This window comes from Pleurodeles waltl, chromosome 1_2, assembly GCF_031143425.1.
Source record: "Pleurodeles waltl isolate 20211129_DDA chromosome 1_2, aPleWal1.hap1.20221129, whole genome shotgun sequence".
In the NCBI taxonomy this organism is placed as follows: Eukaryota; Metazoa; Chordata; class Amphibia; order Caudata; family Salamandridae; genus Pleurodeles; species Pleurodeles waltl.
In genome coordinates, this window is record NC_090437.1 from 360342201 (window position 1) to 360356392 (window position 14192).

Here is a 14192-nt window from a genome sequence, read left to right on the forward strand (position 1 = left end):
TATCAAACTACCAACAGCCACTCACAGTGCTAATAAATCTGACTTGTTTTGTGCATGTGTTGTTGGTGACATGTCTGGACGGGGCACCTATATGCTTAGGCCAGTGGTTCCCAACCTGTGGTCCGGGGACCCCTGGGGGTTCGCGAAGCCTTCTCAGGGGGTCCGCAACTGCTTAGAACATTTAAAAAAAATTGCAAATATTGACAAATTAGGTCCCCAGCTTCCAGTTATGACTCAGGCGGGGGTCCCCAGATTCCAATGATGATTTAGTGGGGGTCCCTGGGTTCCATTAATATTAAAGTGGGGGTCTACAGAAATCAAAAGGTTGGGAACCATTGGCTTAGGCCACACATGTTTTAGAGTCCCCCCACTTTTTTCATACAACTTGCAGCACTTTGGTTCAGAATAGGCTTTTGGCTACAGACAGCTAGAAGCTGTCTCATAAAATTGTGATGTTGTAAAACTGTGGGGTCCTTGGTGTAAAATCTAGAAATTGTGGAGCAGAAAGTAGGAGTGACTAATTTTCTAGTCTGTGGCTCTCACTCTGCATTCTCTCTCGGAGAGAAGGACAACAACTGTTGTTATGTGTTATGTGCCCCTTGGGGGTAGGGTCGTGGTGGGGGTGGTTGGGGGGCTGTGCACTTCAGTAAAAGAAAATCAAAAGCCTAACGTCTTCCAGTGTGACATCCCAGGCTGTCACTGTAGATACCAGGGCTCTTGGCACCCACCTTGCCTCTTCAGAAGTGAAGCGTCAGTATTTGATTCTTGGCAAAGTTGATCCAGAAGTCATGCAGGCCATTTGTTTAGCTTTTATTGGAGTTGAACGAAAAAGGAGAAACACAGGTGGGAGTCAGCAAAATGGTTTGCAGGGGTGAGGACGAGGGGGAAGAAGGGACAGAAGCAATAGGAAGGGTAGGGAGCATAATCACTAATCCTAGGTCAAGCATCATTAGGTAAAAGCGACTGTGAAAGAAGCACACTAGGGGGACAGCAGGAAAACACGCTCTTCTGCAGTGCCTAAAGAAAAAAGTATTGCTTGAAGAAAGAGCAAGGGAAGGACACAAGTAATGTGTCCAGGGAAAGTACAAACACAAGAGAAAATAAAACTTACTCAAGCTAATGAATAAGAATCAAACACATGAGTGACTCACAGCCCACTGTAAACTAACAATATGTCTCGCAACCGCTGTCTAGTAAGAGATACCTCTCAAGGTAATATCTGTGGCTTTACAAAAATGCACCCCTTTAAATGTTATTTACAAAACAACCATTGGGCTGTTCCACGTTCTTTCCCACACACCTAAGTCACTGAATACTGGTCCTATATTGGATGCCAAGTTTATCTTTGGTTTTAGAAAATGGGACTTCATCTAAGATGGCCGACTCTGTTTGTTGTGTGTTTGTTGTATGAACAAGCAAGAAATCTTACCACTTTGGTGATTTCCTGTGCTGACTAGTTTTCAGATTGCTGTTTGGTTTCATTAAATCATTAAACTGATCTAGCAGAAGTACCCAAGGAGCTTTATGTGATGTAACCCTTTCTTCTCCTAGATGCTGTCTATAGTTCAAACCTGAAATTTCATTGTCATTTTCCAGCAGATATATTTTTCTTGCCAAATAATGGCATCATAACCTCCTTTGGGCCAGCATCAAGTACAGGAATTCATACACTCTGCGTGCTAGCAGTATGGAAAATTAAAATCGCAGCCTATCAGAATAAGTCCAGAAAGCATTGCAGCTTTATTTTGTTATTGCTTTGAGGTTCACCTGTAAATTTAATTGCCTTACCTGGAATTGACTGAGCACATTTCTAGGTTGTGGCAGGATTTCTGTAGGGCTGACTTATTCTTTTTATTGTGAGACATTTTCTACATGTGATTTTCCACTGCTGATAAATACTGTCACTTTATAGGTATTGGCTCCTCTGAGTGGAAGAACTACATTGATCGATGGCAAAAGATGATCTCTTCAGGGTATCCACTTTATTGTGTTCAGAGGGATTATTTAGCAACAAGCGAAACCTTAAGTGCCCCCCCCATTTGTTGAGTGTGCCTTATATTTTGTTCAGTGCATATCTTTTGCTCGCCCCCTGCATTCTCATGAGTGCTGCTTTTCTCCTATTAATTGCCTCTGAAACTTTAAAGTACCTTAGAATGTGGCAGTGCCCATACACTGTTCTATTCCTGGAGAGGGCAGTATCCTTCTCTGGGAAAAGAGAAGGTGTGTCGCTTACATAGATAACTCAAAGGGTAGTGGTACCCATCTCTTTTTGATACGTTGAACAATTTAAGTGTCAGCCATAAAAATGAATTTTTGCAGAACCAATAATCAGTATGTCCACCATGAATTTAAGCACAACATGACTTGTCTTGTTAAAATCAAATTTGCAAATTAATAGATTGAGAGGCCGGTGTGTTCGCGTGGTATTTTGGCACATTGTTATGAAGCTGCAGCGCAGCAGTAGCTGTAATTAATTAATTTGTTTCCCAGTAGCCTCCTGAAATATTGCAGATAAATATGAAGTGTAAAGAACAGCACAGGGCTGTATGAATGGAAGGAAGCTTGACTCACAGGCATAGCAAGATTTCTGCACACAAAACAGGTACAGCACGGGACACGGGTACACCTTTGCAGGACACATACTGAACTGGTCAGGAACAATACATGCTTTCCCAGCATGCACAGAACATGGACAAGATCTTCAACTGCAGCCCAAATATAAAAAATAAATAGAAAACACACACACATACACACACACACACCAAAACAAGGCTAACACTCTGGCTGCAGCAGCAGCTAAGTTTATTTCAGGCACAGAATACCCAGAGTAAAGTATATAGGTGGGTGATCCATTGAAGGCTAGAGCTAGATGCCAAGTTCTGAATCAGCTCAATGTCCCCTGTCAGCCTAAAATGAGCGGAGTTTTCTTGTGCATTCTGCCTGTCACCACACTCGTACCACATGCACCAAGAATGACAGAGTTTTAAAGTTTGATGGCAAACAGAACCGAGAAAGGGATACTAATCTAGTGGCTGAATTGCACAATGCGAGACTGAAAAACCTGGGATCAATCCTTGCTTGTTCACGTAATCAAACTTTGTGATCCTAGGCAATTGTTATATTTCATTGTGCCTCCTATTTTTTCAATACTGCATTTGAGAGAACCTTGAAGCACCCATGTGTGCTGTGCAAAACTCTCTCGTGTATTTGACTTGATGGACTATAAGTTTGCTCTGTGTAAAATAAAAATATATAGTTCACTTATAGAATGTGCATCACAACTGATTTACCTCTTAGTTCACTAAGAGTATTGTCATTAGAATTAGGGATGGGGACATGAATGTTTCTAAGTTTATGTTTAAAACTATTACTTTTAATAAGCACACCTCAATGCAGTTATATAATCTAATGTACTAAGGTGAAATGCTTGTCAAAGAAATAGATTTTTTTTTATTTTAAAGACACTTTATCATATTTGTACTTATTGGATATGGAAATCTTACAAAAAATAATGTTTCCATGGCTCGGTTTGTGTCTTGGCTTTTAGAGCCTAGATAGGCTCTTAGAGTCAAGACGGACCCTTAACTCAGCCATCTCTGTTAATTTGTTGGATTGCTCACTTGTACTGTAGTACTGTGTACAACAGCTACTCGAGTTCCACCTCTCTCACTAGCTTACTCTGGGGAGCAGCATCTTGTTTTTTGAGATTCTGGCCATTTTCAATGGGTCTCAAAAATATCTTCTGGTAAAGACGAATTGTGCAAAAGGCAACTCTAAGAAGTTGCTTAAAGTTACCTGTGCATTTTCTATAAGCATACAATGAAAGAAGCAGCTCTCAAGTCATTAATTTTCCCATTTCCAACACTTTAGGTACGCAGTGCTCTTTTATGAACTGCCATTGTTTTTCCTGCACCTGTAAAGCTGAGCACAGTGATTAATGTAATTGTCTGGTCTTCAGAAGCCACCTAGCACCATTGGGATTACTTATTTTATGACCTGTTATGGCTTGAGGCAGCCAGGACCGAATGGCCCACTCTGCCTTTACAGAAGTGGGCATGCACACTGCTTGGACATTCGGTGTGCTCACAGTGAGCCTTTGCAGTGTCTTGCAAGTGCTTCAATAGATTCTGCTGTTCAGAGTCTGGTGCCTGCAGCTTAGAGAATTAGATGGAACTAACAGCAAGCACCACAGTCCAATAAGAGCTTCTCTGGCACTAGTAGGCAGTGGTGCTTAACTAATTTTCAGAGTGGTGGTGATTCTGTCCATTTTGCATCACTGAAATCATAGGGATTCTGAAATATCCAAGCATCACACAAAGAACAAGTGTCAAAATTGAGCCACGCCCATTCAGCATTGCAGTGTTAAGGTGCAGTATGTAGCTGGGGATGCACTTAGGAGAATACCATTGCAGTTACAGGCAGCACCTTTTCCTTTGTAATGATCACTACATTTTCGCAGACATGAAATTTTACTGATAAAAATAAATTGTGCACAAACCATAATGTGTGAGAATTAATTTTCAGAGCATATTTGTTATTTTCACATCACCAAGTAAAGTGCCTTGATTCGGTTTTGCAATATTAAAATCTCCATTTCCATCATTGGTTAGAATACGAAAATAAAACATTTAATTTGTGCTTTCCCTATATATTTAGTTTGATATATTTGTACAGTTCATTAGGTATTTAAATTTTGTTTTGTGTAGAAGAAAACAATATCCTACAGCCTTTCCTTTCAACCCAGCAAGGTATTCACATAGTTCACTTTACAAAATCCTCACACTTTGCAGTAAGCTAAAGAAAAATAAACCCTAGTCTACATTTTAAAAGAATAACCAATAATTTGTCACTCTAGTCTTCTGACATTTGACCTATGTCTTTGAACACTCAGCAAGTGTGACAAGAAAAAAGCAAAATGTGGCGACCTTTTTAATGCTCATTCACATTCAGCACTTGAGCAAGGTTGTTTAGGTGCCCTGTCAGGGTGAGGGACTGTTGTTTGTGCCTCTCATAACCCCCCCCCCCCCCCCCCCCGACCCCTACCTGGGGTACAAGTGCATTGCATCGGCTGCCCCACTGATAGCTACGCCCTTGGTTTCCAGTACCTCACAGTGTCCCAGTTGGACTCTTAATTTGTAGAAGTTAAAGGACCATGACATATGCAGAGGCAGAGATAAGGTTGTCATACGGAGCCGGAATTCAAATTATGGTATCAGTAACATACGAATATGTCCTGATGTAGAATACCAGCATTTGTGTATATTTCAGTTCCAGACATTTAAGTGACCTTCCTCTTCTTACTAATTTGCCTTTCTTGCTGATAGTGTTGGTCTGCTACCCTCATTGTAGCTTGTGTTCCTATATTTTCAGTCATTTACGACAGTAAACTTAGAGATCGCCAGTAACCCATTACTGTCTATTTCCCTTTTAATCTGAAGACTGGTGGCTTTTTAATTTGTCAGCATTGTCGATATTTTGGATCACATATCAACCACAGATGATACTTGTTTGCCGTTCATCTATTGACACAATTAGGGGGACACATTTCTAGGTTGCCTCAGTTTTTTTTCTTAGAGGGCTAGGGGACAGCTTCGCGTACGCTGATGCACTGTTCCATGGTAAGGCAACTTGAGTACATAAAACACGCATTTTGAAAAACCTGAGTCCACATCAAGGATCCTGACCAAAAACTCTAGCTTGTTGCATGTCATCCAGTGAGTTTCTCTGTGGCGCACAGTGATTGTGGAATGTAATCATCCACACTAGCATCGAGCCACAACTTTCTCAGTTTGCCTGCAGTTTTCTTTAACCATAGCTGACCCCCGCTGTTGGGCTGTGAATGACATTTCCCAGCCTTCAAAAGGGATTTCAAAAGTTAACGCATGTAAATATCTTTACCTAACTTATTTGTTATTAAAGTAATTAATACTTTTCAATCTCTTTTACTGTCATTGCTTTCAAAACATAAATGCTGAAGCTCAAATATAATTGGTTCTATAATGATTTGGCGAGCCGTTGGCACTCAAAATGACCTATCTGTGATCTTTATTTCCTCTTGTCAGAGTTCCAAACGAGATTGGAAGCCTCTTGAGGAGCACAGCTGCACTGACCTACCATGGCTGCTACTGTTTATCCTGTTTTGCGTCGGCATGGTAAGTCAAAAAGTCACACTTCTTAATTTGATGTGGCCACACTTTACATCCACTGTCCCTCCCTAGCCCATGCCCCAACAGACGTGATGCAAATCGGTAACGTTAATGCAGTGCTGGGTATCACTCCTTGCTAACATCAGTCAGTGGTCTCTGTCCTGGGAGGTTTTCCATTTGCCCAAGGCTGTGATTTGGGAGTGAGGGAAAAAAGCCCTTAAAGGAGGTATCTATTGTCAATCCAAAGCCATCCAGCATATGAAAGGTACTGGACAAAGTGCATTTGTTTTTATATATCCTCTGTACTAATAATTTCAGTGTGATTAAAATAAAGCTTTTTATGTGTCATGCATTGCTCAACAAGTATATGCTGTGGAAAAAAATATTTACATCATATTTTGTAGGAAACTTTTATAGCTTTTTATATTTTTGCTTAGGTTGCTTTTATGGTTTGTGAGGTCTCCCTGTGTTCTGATGTGCTTCAGTGAAGGAGGATATATTTTATTGATAGAATTGTACTGAATCTCTGTAGAAGAGAATTTAGTCATCAAGAAGCTTCACTTGTTCAGTCAGTGGGTTGGTGGAAAGAGTCATCCTAGATGTCAGTAAAAAAACTTCCACTAAAAACCATACATTTAATTTAATGACCTAAGCCCGAGGATGGCCACTAGGTCACAGTGCTCTACCGTGTGACTTAACACTGATCACTAAAGGTCAGTTTTAGTCCCAAACTTGGTCCTTCACTGAGACATTATTCTTCTCCATCTAACTCCTCAGGCACATCCTCAGCTTCACATTACCGCCTTCTGTAGTCTGTAGATAGCAAGAAGCAGCCCCTGTGTTGGTATCTGTGCGAGCTTTCCCTGAAAGCGAAATTTTATCATTCCATTAATATCTAGTGATTAGTAATATAAAACAGCCAGGGTCACAAAATCTTTGTTTCCAGCACAGTCATGATTCTTATTGAGTTTCCCAACTCCTAGATCCATCCAGTTTCTGAATGGGCTCAACATTTACCATTCCGATTTTGTAAAAAAAAATACAAAAACAAAAAAATCTAAATTTCTATATTAAAACTATATTCTACAGTGCTAAATAAAAAGTTAGTGACTGTTTTGGCTTGATTTGATTTCTGGCAGCCTCAAGTTTTGCAGAACCTCACTACTTTGAATTGGACATAACTAAACACCTTTTCGTTTGAAGCTGCCTTTTCTTCATCCAGTCCTCTGGTGTTTCTATTGAAGCAGTCACTGTATTTTCCTTTGGACTAAATTTTTGTAGCATTTTCCATTTCTCTAGATAGTTACTATTCGCATTTTTGTTTGAATATGGTGAATTGCAATTTTTATTGTTTAATTTTACTTGCTTTGCACATCTTTTATTGTAGTTGTAATAACTGCACAATAAAATGCTTTGATGCTAAATTAGAACAGACTCTGAGTACATATGTCCAATTAGGCTTGAACACGTTTTTTTGTTTGTTGTAAGTGGTTGGAAACCTAGAAGCCTGCCGATGTTATCAAGGGTTCTGCTTCTGCTTGTTACTGATTTAAAAAACAAAAATTGCTGCAAGCACGGGGTCATTCGGTAGCCCCCAGGCTTCCGCAAGTTTGCCAGTTCTCATGTAAGGTCTGCACTATTCGTCGTACAGCTATTAGGATTGGCTGATGACAATCAGTCTGAATGGCCTAATTGTGAGCCCTATACGGATTGGCTCTTATAGTGCCCAATTAGAGTAATGAAATAATTTGATTGCCCAGCCTTTCACCAATGCCTTGTTTTAGCTGGCAGACAATCCAGATTGCTGAGTTTAGCCTATACTTTTCAGGATCACTTTTTGTGGTTTTAGAAGAAGCAGGCAAGTTGAACATCTGTGTTCAGGCACAAATCTGTCCTTTGATACAGTTAAAAAACAAAATGTGACAAAGTTGTTAGGTCTCGCTTTCCTTAAACACAAATTGCCAATAATGTAAACAAGACCGCTTGACTTTAGAAAAGCTTGTTAATATTGCAGTTACTTTTTGCCCTCTGCAGCTGCCAAGGACAAAAGATGTAAACCATCTGAAAGTAAAAAAAAAAAAAAAAAGCACTTATCCAAGTGCCATAATTGCATTCCGTCATAGTTTTGAAATGTACCAATCAACTCTTTTTGGATGCGAGGGGGTTGCACCATAAAGTGTCACTAGTGGTCCCTTGAGTTAAACAAAAGTCCTTGCAGTAAGTGAGGTGCAGTAACCTAGTCCATTACTAGACGTCCCACAGTTGTCCACCAAATCTCAGGCTACAGGAGAATTTCGAACTGGCCTAATGCCCGTTGTGTTGAAAGTGGAAACTGACGCAGATGCTGAGACTGATATGGCAGCGCAATGTGGAGAGAGAAAGTGATATAAGCAGGAAAGTGAAATATCGAGTTGATACAGAGAAGGAAAGTGAAGATGGTAGCAAGTGAAGGCAAGAAGAGGGGGTCGGTTGTGATGATGACAGAGAGGAAAGTGATGACTGGGGCAAATGAGGACGGGTAGGCAAGAACTGAAGAACAGGAAGTGAAGGAGAAGTGTGTAAGACTACTACCTGTAGCCCATCGCTAAAATCTAATGAGAGCCTTCCATTAACTTTCATAAACTTGATGGGCTGCTCAACCAAGCGATGACAAAGCAGGAAAAACCCATGAGCACCAACAACTGAAGGTGGGCGACCCAAAGATATCTTTCTATGTACTAGTATTTATTACATTTTTAAGTTTAGCTTCACTGTGCTGATATTGCCAGACCTGATTTTATCATTAAAAAAGAGTGTTAAAACATGGCACTGAGAGATGGCCTTAAGCTCAGTCCACATGTTGATCTTCTCTAAAAGCTTTTGATGGGCTGAGGTTCTGTGCTTCATTTACTTTGTGGAAAGGTTTATGCTCAGTACAGTAGGCCTGAATTGTTCAATGTGACAATCCAACAATTAAGCATTTAGGAATAGTTGGTTAATTGGAAAAAAGTTATATTGGATGTCCATAGGTCATATTTATTTAGAAAATTTACATCAAATGCAATAGGCCTGATTCACTTCCTGGAAAGCATATGTGAAAGCCAGTAGGTCTTTAATGGTGACTTATTATTATATATTGTTGAAACATGTAGATAGCCCTTTGTTTCAAGAAATCGCACAGACTACTGTAGTAGGGAAGATGTTTGTTACCTTCTCTGCAAACCCTGATGCTGCAGATTTGGAGGGTGATACTAGTTACACCTTTTTTGGAGGAGTAGTACATTGTTTTGCCAAATGCAGTTGTGTTAATATTTGTAATTTTATAATTGCATGCATGGTGGTTGCCTCGTGGAATCCATTTGCTCAATACAGTAGGCTTTGGGTTGGTTGTGGTGACTGTCGGAACCCCTTTCAAAGAGCTGTGGGGCAAGCAAAGGTTACTGGACCCAGCCATGAGGGTTATGACCTTTTATTCCTGCTGTTCCAAGTTCTGGCATACTGTGGATGCTGAGTAACTGGCCCAAGTACTACAGGCTCTTCAAGGGGGAGGTAAGTGTGAGGCATTCTTAGGTTCAAAGCTTAAACTGTAAACTTAAACCACAGTAGGTTGATTGTCCAGTCAAATACTTACTTTTATGAAAAAAGTAGTATTTTAATATCCATAGACAAAACATGGAGGCAACACACTCAATAATATCCACAGTCTCTTAAGGTTGGTGTGCTAGAGTCATCCTGAGTGGTGTCCAAGAGTCCTCTGTAGTTAGGTTCGTTATTCCCCATTCGATACAGGAGGTGACTTTCAGGCATGACCCACGCTAGTCCCCATGCAACAAAGTCTACGTTTGGCCCTAATTGAATTTGTGTAAGTCCCCAAAATGCCTGCCCATCTCGAACACTCCTACCTGACCCGATGGCACCTGGCAAGTGGTGGTGGATCATGGCCCATTGCTGAAGGCTCTGGTTTCTGGATGCTGGGAGTCCATGACCTCTTGCAGTCTTTTCCTGATGACTCATAAGCCCCCCCCCCCCCTCAGTGTCTGGACCACCCGTGTGTAAGTTGGACATCATCTCCGCAACTCCTCTTGCTAAAATGTCTTCACAGCCCTTTTGGCATGAAGACCCAGGACAGCTGCCCTGCCTCCATAATGGCCCCTTCCTGGCACACAGATCAGATCAACATGTTCGATGGCATCTGTCGCTGTAGATACACATGTTCTGCAATAGCTCGCCATCTGGTGTTGGGTCGGAGTGTTACAAGTTGTTTTTCTTCGAAGTGTTTTCGAGTCACGGGACCGAGTGACTCCTCCTTCTGTGCTCATTGCGCATGGGCGTCGACTCCATCTTCGATTGTTTTCTTTCCGCCATCGGGTTCGGACGTGTTCCTGTCGCTCCGAGTTTCGGAACGGAAAGATAGCTGAAAACGGAAGATTTTCGACGGTATCGTTGCGATCCGGTTCGAGATAAACACACATGACGACGCATTGAACATCGAAGCGCTTCGGTGCCCTTCGGGGTAGATTTCGGCACACCGTCGGGGCCTAGTCGGCCCGACCGCGTGGAGAACAACGCCGATGGAACGGACCCCGTTTCGATTCTGCCCTGAATGCCACAACAAATATCCTTATACGGACCAACACTCGGTCTGTAACCTGTGCCTGTCACCCGAGCACAGCGAAGAATCCTGTGAGGCCTGTCGGGCGTTCCGGTCCCGAAAAACTCTGCGCGACCGTCGAGCGAGAAGACTGCAGATGGCGTCCACGCCAAAGGAGCATCGACAGTTCGAGACAGAAGAGGAACAGGAGGAATCCTTTTCCATCCAGGATTCAGACTCCGACGAACTCGACAATACAAAAACTGTGAGTAAGACGTCGAGATCAGAACTTAAAAAAGGCAAAAAGGCCCAGGGGACGCCACTGCCAACCGGCCATGGCTCAACCCAAATTACCGGTGACCAACAATCGGCACCGAAAAAGGCCCATTCAGTGTCGAGATCGTCCGACTCCGGTGGAGACACCGGCATGCAGCCTCCTCGGGACCGAGAGAGTGCTAAAGAGAAGCATCGACACCGAGAGTTCGGTGTCGACACGGATCGACGCCGAGACAGTGGCGCCGAAGACCATAGGGGCCAAGATTTTTCGGCACAAAAGAAGAGGAAGGTTACCTCGGAGCCGAAAAGACAAACAACAGGGTTTTCGGAGCCGAAAAAAGCACCAACAGACCCAGTTTCAGGCTCCTATACTGAAGAGCATTCTATGTCTTCACAAATGAAAAAACACAGATTCGAACAGGAACTGCAATCCACTGAAGTGGATCACACGCAAAAGCGTATCTTTATTCAGCAGGGGACAGGGAAGATCAGTACCCTTCCACCTGTCAAAAGAAAGAGAACACTTCAGTTTATAGCACTAGAGGCTCCTCAGCAACAAACAGCAAAGAAGGTAACACCTCCTCCCTCGCCTCCACCTGTAACTCCGGCTTCGCCAACTTACACCCCGTCACATTCGCCAGCTCACACCGCCATGAGCCACGATGACCAAGATCAAGACGCGTGGGACTTGTACGATGCACCAGTGTCTGATAACAGCCCAGACACATACCCAACTAGGCCATCACCACCTGAGGACAGCACAGCCTATTCACAAGTGGTGGCTAGAGCAGCACAGTTCCATAATGTGGAACTTCACTCTGAACAAGTAGAGGATGACTTTTTATTTAACACCCTCTCCTCCACCCACAGCTCCTACCAAAGCCTGCCTATGCTCCCAGGCATGCTACGCCATGCAAAGGAGATCTTCAAGGAACCAGTTAAAAGTAGGGCAGTAACGCCTAGAGTGGACAAAAAGTATAAGGCGCCTCCTACGGACCCTGTATTCATCACCTCTCAGCTGCCACCAGACTCTGTGGTGGTAGGGGCTGCCAGAAAACGGGCAAATTCACACACTTCTGGGGATGCACCTCCCCCAGATAAAGAAAGCAGAAAGTTCGATGCAGCCGGGAAGAGGGTCGCTGTCCAAGCAGCAAACCAGTGGCGCATCGCAAACTCACAAGCGCTGCTAGCGCGATACGACAGAGCCCACTGGGATGAGATGCAGCATCTCATTGAACATCTCCCAAAAGATCTACAAAAAAGAGCAAAACAGGTTGTTGAGGAGGGTCAAAACATTTCCAACAATCAAATACGCTCCTCTATGGATGCAGCAGACACAGCCGCAAGGACCATTAATACGTCGGTTACCATCCGTAGGCACGCATGGCTCAGAACGTCTGGATTCAAGCCAGAAATTCAGCAGGCAGTACTTAACATGCCAGTAAACGAAAAACTTCTGTTCGGTCCGGAGGTCGACACAGCCATAGAAAAGCTCAAAAAGGACACGGACACTGCCAAGGCCATGGGCGCACTCTACTCCCCGCAGAGCAGAGGATCTTATACCACCTTCCGCAAAACACCTTTTAGAGGAGGGTTTCGGGGTCAGGCCACACAAGCTAGTACCTCACAGTCCGCACCGTCCACCTACCAGGGACAGTACAGGGGAGGCTTTCGGGGCCAGTATAGAGGAGGGCAATTCCCTAGGAATAGAGGAAGATTTCAAAGCCCCAAAACCACTACCAACAAGCAGTGACTCACACGTCACTCACCCCCCCCACACAACACCAGTGGGGGGAAGGATAAGTCAATATTACGAAGCATGGGAGGAAATAACTACAGACACATGGGTCCTACCAATTATCCAACATGGTTATTGCATAGAATTCCTGCAATTCCCTCCAGACCTACCACCAAAATCACAAAATTTATCAAAACACCATTCACAGCTTCTAGAGATAGAAGTTCAAGCACTACTGCAAAAAAATGCAATAGAATTAGTACCAAGCACACAAATAAACACAGGAGTTTATTCACTGTACTTTTTGATACCAAAAAAGGACAAAACACTGAGACCAATTCTAGACCTCAGAGTAGTAAACACATTCATCAAATCAGACCACTTTCACATGGTCACACTACAAGAAGTGTTACCATTGCTCAAAAAACACAACTACATGACAACCCTAGACCTCAAAGACGCATATTTCCATATACCAATACATCAATCACACAGAAAATATCTAAGGTTTGTATTCAAAGGAATACATTACCAATTCAAAGTATTGCCTTTTGGTTTAACAACCGCTCCAAGAGTATTCACAAAATGCCTAGCAGTAGTCGCTGCACACATCAGAAGGCAGCAAATACATGTATTCCCGTATCTAGACGACTGGCTAATCAAAACCACTTCGCTCACACAATGCTCAAACCACACAAATCAAGTCATACAAACCCTCTACAAACTAGGGTTCACCGTCAACTTTGCAAAATCCAACATTCAGCCAAGCAAAGTACAGCAATATCTAGGAGCCATAATAGACACGACAAAGGGAGTAGCAACGCCAACTCCACAAAGAATTCACAATTTCAACAGAGTCATTCAGCACATGTCTCCAAATCAGACAATACAAGCAAGAACAATACTACAGCTCCTAGGCATGATGTCCTCATGCATAGCCATTGTCCCAAACGCAAGACTGCACATGAGGCCCTTACAACAGTGCCTAGCCTCACAGTGGTCTCAAGCACAGGGTCACCTTCTAGATCTGGTGTTAATAGACCGCCAAACTTACCTCTCGCTTCTATGGTGGAACAGTATAAATTTAAACAAAGGGCGGCCTTTCCAAGACCCAGTGCCACAGTACGTAATAACAACAGATGCTTCCATGACAGGGTGGGGAGCACATCTCAATCAACACAACATAAGAGGACAATGGAACATACATCAAACAAAACTGCATATAAATCATCTAGAATTATTAGCAGTTTTTCAAGCACTAAAAGCTTTCCAACCAATCATAATCCACAAATACATCCTTGTCAAAACAGACAACATGACAACGATGTATTATCTAAACAAACAAGGAGGAACACATTCAACGCAGCTAAGCTTATTAGCTCAAAACATATGGAAGTGGGCAATCCACCATCAAATTCGTCTAATAGCACAGTTTATTCCAGGGATCCAGAATCAACTGGCA

At 42.7% G+C, this 14192-nt stretch overlaps 1 protein-coding gene across 1 annotated transcript in view; it reads left to right on the forward strand.

The window, feature by feature from the left end:
- Positions 1–14192, forward strand: part of SLC44A1 (solute carrier family 44 member 1) — a 417537-nt gene that overhangs the window by 69198 nt on the left and 334147 nt on the right. Inside the window, exon 2 of the mRNA XM_069239753.1 lies at positions 6063–6152. Within this exon, the coding sequence (XP_069095854.1) occupies positions 6063–6152 (90 nt within the window). The remainder of the gene's footprint in view (positions 1–6062; positions 6153–14192) is intronic.